Source organism: Charadrius vociferus, unplaced genomic scaffold (assembly GCF_000708025.1).
Source record: "Charadrius vociferus isolate BGI_N301 unplaced genomic scaffold, ASM70802v2 scaffold68, whole genome shotgun sequence".
Classification (NCBI taxonomy): domain Eukaryota; kingdom Metazoa; phylum Chordata; class Aves; order Charadriiformes; family Charadriidae; genus Charadrius; species Charadrius vociferus.
This window is the reverse complement of record NW_009649946.1, coordinates 2529322-2535858: the sequence shown is the minus strand read 5'-3', so window position 1 is coordinate 2535858 and position 6537 is coordinate 2529322. Positions and strand designations below refer to the sequence as shown.

The 6537-nt window shown below is 38.9% G+C and overlaps 1 protein-coding gene across 1 annotated transcript in view; it reads left to right on the top strand.

Moving 5' to 3' along the window:
* Positions 1 to 1524: 1524 nt before the first annotated feature.
* Positions 1525 to 6537, top strand: part of RNASET2 (ribonuclease T2) — a 22037-nt gene continuing 17024 nt past the window's right edge. The window contains exons 1-2 of the mRNA XM_009891452.1: positions 1525 to 1613; positions 4193 to 4259. Of these exons, the coding sequence (XP_009889754.1) occupies positions 1525 to 1613; positions 4193 to 4259 (156 nt within the window). The remainder of the gene's footprint in view (positions 1614 to 4192; positions 4260 to 6537) is intronic.

Genomic DNA, 6537 nt, shown 5'->3' with positions numbered 1-6537 from the left:
CTACATTACTGACTGCTTTTATGTGCAAGTGCATACTCCACAATTTTTTTTTATTTTTTTTTTGGTGCTTGTCTTGCCTGGTAAGTGAAAACCCTTCAGGTCTTTTTTAAGAAACTAGGTCAGAAAATTAACAGTTGCCAGCTAATATTTATCTGGTAATATCTCCTGTTAGGCCAAGCCGTTTACCTTGATAACATCTCTCTAATTCGTAATGGATATGTTAACATACGAAATAGATGAATATCTTAAAGGTTGTAGTTTATTCGCAACTTAACAAAACCTTGTGATAAATCTAGCTGGTTAACTGTTAACAGTTGTTGCTGAAACCCCTCACCAGTTTTGAAATCTCAACGCATTTTGCAAGCTGGGAGGCTGCCTCCTGCATACGTCAACTCTGCCACGGTGTTTGTAGAGCTGAGGGATTCTGTGGGTCTACAGGCTGGTTCAGAGCCACACTGTAATGGGGGGGGGCGGAAACAGACTCTTGTTTATGATGAGCCATGGATCAGGATTACACTGAATTTCCTGAAGCTAGCCTTAATGACTGAAACAGCAATGTCTTTACTGATGTCAAAACAGGCTTTATTTGACTGTAATAAGAAAAGATAAATTTTAAAACTTTTACAGAAAAAAAGGATATGACTTGTGTAGTGAGCGATCTTAGAAGGGGCACATAGGTTACAGGCAGTGTCTTGTAGTGGTTTTTTTTAGGGTTCTCAAAATGAGAAGTTTATAAAGTAGGTTTGGTGAGGCGTTAATAATTGCATGTAAATAGATGCATGTACATCTATTTATGGCATATAGGAGGTAGAATTTGAAATGCTGTGAAATAGCTGGCGGATACAGGAGGCAGCTGGGGTTTTTTGACCTATGCATAGTGAAAGTCCTCCTGTTGGTGAAAGTTAAGTTGATTTGGTTTTTTTTTCTTCCCCTGATTTCTAGGGTTCACAAAGTAGTAGGCAGGTCGTGCATAGTTTTGTAGAGGCTGTCTCAGGTTTATAACCAGGACAGAAACTAATCTGGCTTTAGCAGCATTTTTTTTTAACATCGGCTGGCATTTAGAGAGAATTTCATCTGTGCACATCATACTTAACATCCAGTGAGTTTCTGATATCAGCTTTGTTCAATCCAACATGAATATTCAATGTTAAGTTCAAAGTTTCTTTAATGAATCACTTTGGCTGATCAGAAGTAGAGTCTTACATTGCACAGAAGATTTATGTATCTCTGTTTATTGAAGAGTGGCTCTATTGGGACTGTGCAAGTAAAAAGAAAAAAGGAAACCATGATCTCATCGTTGATGCCATTAGTTTATGAAAATTAGTATACAAGCTGGGGAATCAGGCACAGCCTTGAAAGAGATCCTCGTTTTTCCCGTGGTTGTAAATCTAGTCTAGAGCTGATATTACCTGCTTTTTCTGAGATTGTTGTGGTTTTCTGCAATTTAACATTTGCAATCTAGTGCATTGGATAAGTAACAGATTTCTTCTTTTAACACCTTTTTACAGCTATTTGATGAACAAAATGAAGCCTGCAAAGCTGCACTATTGGATTCTGGGCTGGTTGTCTATGGCATTATGTTGTTGGTGTACTTCAGATAAATTCACTCAAAGGTAAGTTATGCTTTAAAAAAAAATATCTCTGACGGTGCAGAGCAGAATAGTTTAACTTCTAATGAGTGTAAATTCTCTTACTTTATTATGTGTTATTTTTGATGTGTTATTCTTCCCTTAGGTGACTGGTAAAATGAGGCATCTACACTAGCTGGAGCAGTGGGGGTCGTGCCTAAAAAAAGCGTTACCTTTATTAATGTGTCAGCATGAAAAAAGAGAGAAACTTAAGTTGTATTCATTGCACTTAAAAACTTTGCAGTCTTGCTTTAAATGAATCATTTAGACTTGTGATGTAGTAATGATAAATATCAGAAATAATTTTGGAACCTATAATAAAAGACTGGAATCATTCCTATGGCATGAATTGCACCAACTGTTGCATTGTATACTTTTTTAATCTCTTTTTTTCCCCCTTACTACTTTCTCAGTTCCAATAATTTAAAATTCTTTTCCATACAGCATCCCAACTGAGGCTGTATCAGTGCTGCACAGCCTTTTGGTGATTGTTGTACTTGGCAAAATCTGAGCTTGAATACCAATGGGCCGTGGGGGGAACCCACACCCCAAATCATATCCTTCTGTGGTAAAAGCTCAAATTCCTATTGCATTGTATTAGGAAATAAACTTTTCTCCTTCCTTTCAGTATTTTGGCAAGAGAATGGCTAAGTGTGCTCAGTTCAGTGCTGAACTTTGTAAAATGGTTACATTGCACCTGATCGGTAGCTTAGACACTATGCTGAGGTTTTTGGAATCCCCAGGCCCTGGGCTATCGCTTGGCCTTCTTGGTGGCAGAGGCAACTCTAAAGGCACAGTGCTGAACTGCACAGAGCAGGATAATTCAGGTCAAAAAAAGGGGAGATTTCCCTGAAGCTGGATAGGTATTGAAAATGGCTTTCTTAGATTCCAGTTCTGAGCTTAAGTTTCTAAAACTTGCTAAGTTTAGTAACCAAAGTTTTCTGACCTATCCTTAGCCAAAAAGTGTGTTGTAGGAGAACTTGTTTTGGCATGATTTTCATTGCAGAAGTTTAGCTGCTATTTCAAGTATAGATGAAAGACGGTATTTTTCTAAGCAAGGATTTTTATTTTTTCTTTAAAGCAAGGAAACTAACTGCTCTGCAATATCAGGGAATTCTTCTATTCAGGTTTCCACAGCAGCAGTAAAGAGCAGTTAGAAGTGTTAGTAGTTTTCATTGTGGCTATGCCTGATTTCTTCCAGAGCTATTCTGCAAAATTATTTAAAAACCACAGATACATGTGAATACTTAAGAGAAAATGTGGCTGTTGCAAACTAGCAAAACTAGAGGGAAAAATTGAGAAGTGATGTAACGTGGGAACATCCCTACTTCCTTAGGCTGAGAAGAATTAGCTTTCTCATTTTTATTTTTTTTTTATATAACCTCTGGTAAGCACTAATGAAGGACATGTGGCTATTAGCTTCCAGAGAATAACAATTTATTTTGACAGTACTGCACATAGTGCTGTCAGTTTGAACAATTTACAGTTCTGTTTTTGTTGATTTTTTCCCCCACTTGCTGATCTATTTAACCACTTGGTGTGGTTCCTTAATAGCTAAATATGTCTGCTGTAGTGTCTGAAGCAACATTTTTTTTTTTATCTACTTCTTGTTTATCCAGAATAGGTCTGCTCCAAACTGTTGGAAAAATGCCTCTGTAGAAGTGGCACAGACACGATACAGGCTTCCAACACTTTTTGAACAAAATTTTTAAGTTGTTTTGTTTTTTGCCTCTGCATAGGAATAAGATAATACTGATGCCTCGGAGTTAATAGACATCTTTATTCTAAGAGGCTTTGAAACACAGGTGTTGTTGTAAAATATGTAATATTCCTTCTTCATTTCTTCCTTAGGTAACCTTAAGACTGTGTCAGAGTTTGTTTAATTTTTAAAAATTTAACAGATCATCAATTTATATTAAGCATTTAAAAAATGTAGTGTTTAAATTAATGTCTGTAAAATGATAAAAACAGCATTTTTGAGATTTATGTTTCTTACTTTACTTTTTGTTCTGTTTTGTTTTTTTTTTTTTTAATCTAAAAGGCTGGAGACACTTGCAAGATCAAATTGCATCTCCTCCAGTGTCAACTACATTGCTTGTGGTAGTTTGTAGTCTTTCTTCATTAGAAGAGTTCCAAGAATGTTGTGTGCTTTCTTTTCAGCTAGTATACCCATCTAGAAGTAGAAGATTCTTAACATCTTAAACAAATATAAATATATATTGTTACTGTTGTAAAAGTTTGCCAGTAAGCACTCGCCTAAATATAAAACAGAACAGCATGTTTCTTCCGTATTTAAGAAATGGAAAGCATATGGAGATAGGATGCCAGGAGTGGAATTTGTTTAACAATGGAGGGGTATTAGCAGGTTTCTAAATATGTTATTGGCATGTGATTTATTAGTTTGGTTTTGCTGTGTCTGGAGTTCTCAAATATTGTGATAGAAGCTGTAAACGACAACCAGCTCTAAAATCAGTGTGTTATACTAGTAGGCATCGTGCTGCTGGCTGAAGGTGTTGCTCTTTTTATGATGCTTGAGGAAAAATAATTTGTCTGTCTTTCTCCAGTGACAACCACCCTCATACCTGGAAAAAGCTGTATCTTGCTCATCATTGGCCAGTGACTGTATGTAAGGTGAGATTTTTCTGTCTTGTTCTTTTATCCTGACAAAGGTAGACTTGGACAATAAATGTTGGACAAGAGAATGAACAATGCCCATCAAGCATTTAATCTTGCTTATGCCCTTATATCTTTATAAAGGCTTTTACTGATCTTGGTGCAACTGTTGCTACTTCCCTTGCGCTCCAGAGTAGCAGTAAACAAGACAGGATTGTGGTGTGTTAAAGATACAGTAGTCAATGTAGGACATGCTGTACTCTTAGCCTTAATTGCTTGTTGCATATTTTGTGATGTCTTGTTAGTTGTAAACTTAATCCTAGACTTTCACCAGACTCTGTAAGGAGACTTGCTTGCCTTGTCTGACTGAAGGCAGCAGATGAGTACTTGAACTGCCTGCTGCACAACAAGTTTTAGCTTTGTAATGTTGGCTCCAGCATTTTTATAAGTCATCAAATATGAATTCAGTCAGGAAAGAGTTATAAAGCTGTTATAGAATCATCTAGTTTGGAAGGGATCTTTAAGATCATCCAGTCAACCTAACACTGCCAAAACCACTACTAAACCATGTCCCTAAGTACCACGTCTACTTGTCTTTTAATTACCTCCAGGGATGGTGATTCTACTACTTCCCTGGGCAGCCTGTTCCAAGGCTTGACAACCCTTTCTGTGAGGAAATATTTCCTAATATCCAATCTAAATCTCCCATGGTGCAACTTGAGGCCATTTCCTCTTGTTTTATCACTTGTTATTTGGGAGAAGAGACCGAGCCCCACCTCTCTACAACCTTCTTTCAGGTAGTTGTAGAGAGTGATAAGGTCTCCCCTCAGCCTCCTTTTCTCCAGTCTAAACAACCCCAGTTCCCTCAGCCGCTCCTCATAAGACTTGTGCTTGAGACCCCTCACCAGCTTTGTTGCCCTTCTCTGGACACACTCCAGAACCTCAATGTCTTTATTGTAGTGAGTGACCCAAAACTGAACACTGTTCGACGTGGGGCCTCACCAGTGCTGAGTACAGGGGGACAATCACTTCCCTAGTCCTGCTCACCACGCTATTACTGATAGGGGCCAGGATGCTGTTGGCCTTCTTGGCCACCTGGGCACACTGACGTCTCATATTCAGCTGGCCATCCACCAACACCCCTAGGTCCTTTTCTGCCGGGCAGCTTTCCAGCCACTCTTCCCCAAGCCTGTAGCGCTGCATGGGGTTGTTGTGACCTATGTGCAGGACCCGGCACTTGGCCTTGTTGAACCTCACACCATTGGCCTCGGCCCATCAATCCAACCTGTCCAGATCCCTCTGTAGGGCCTTTCTACCCTCAAGCAGATCAACACTCCTGCCCAGCTTGGTGTCATCTGCGAACTTACTGAGGGTGCACTCAATCCCCTCACCCAGGTCTTTGATAAAGATATTAAACAGAACTGGCCCCAGTACTGAGCCCTGGGGAACACCACCAGCTGTATGACAGGTGTCTCTGAGTATTTCTGTATTGGAGGGGAGGAGCCAAAAAGGAACCCAACCTTCCAAGATATGTCTGTTAAAAGCACAGCTAAGAGGTGTACTAATTATGTCCCTTTTGCTATTAAATACCAACTACCATCTGACAAGTAGAACATTTTTCCTGTGCTGGAAATACTCAAAGGCCTCTTCTAATACAGCTAAGTTAAAAATGTGCTATACTTCAAAATGGAAGATGTGATCAGATTTACTGACACAAGGATGAAGAACCCTGTGGATAATAGAGAAGCTTCAGTTTTGGGCAAATGTCTCTGAAGCCAAAAAGGTCTCTATTCTGGGAGATTTAGGTTTATTCATTACAGTATTAGAGTCTTTTGTGCTTTAGGTATTCTCTTTATTTCTTATTCCTATTTCTGGAAATATATATAAAAGCATTAGCAGCAAAAGTCACATACTGCCTAAATTTCTGAGGAAAAGTAGATGTACTTTGCATTAGTTAAATGTGGAGGGGAGGTATCAGTAACAAAACTCAGATGTGCATCACTGAGACCAAGGAGTTTCAGCTGTTCTATTTCTTGTTTGTCTGGTTTTGAGGGGGAATAAGGGCAGAGTTGGTGCAATTTGTGTCTGATTTTCTGTTGAGTAGACATCACTATTACTGTCTTCAAGTAGAGATGTTGGTGTTCAGGAGTTTGTAGTGCCTGGCACAAATGAGCCTTCAGAGTCAGTAACAGTGCAAACCTTTGCTTACATGAATGAGATGCAAACAATTAAAAAAAAAAAAAAAAGCCCCACAAACCAACCAACCAAAAAAACCCCCATCCAACCAGTTTTCCCA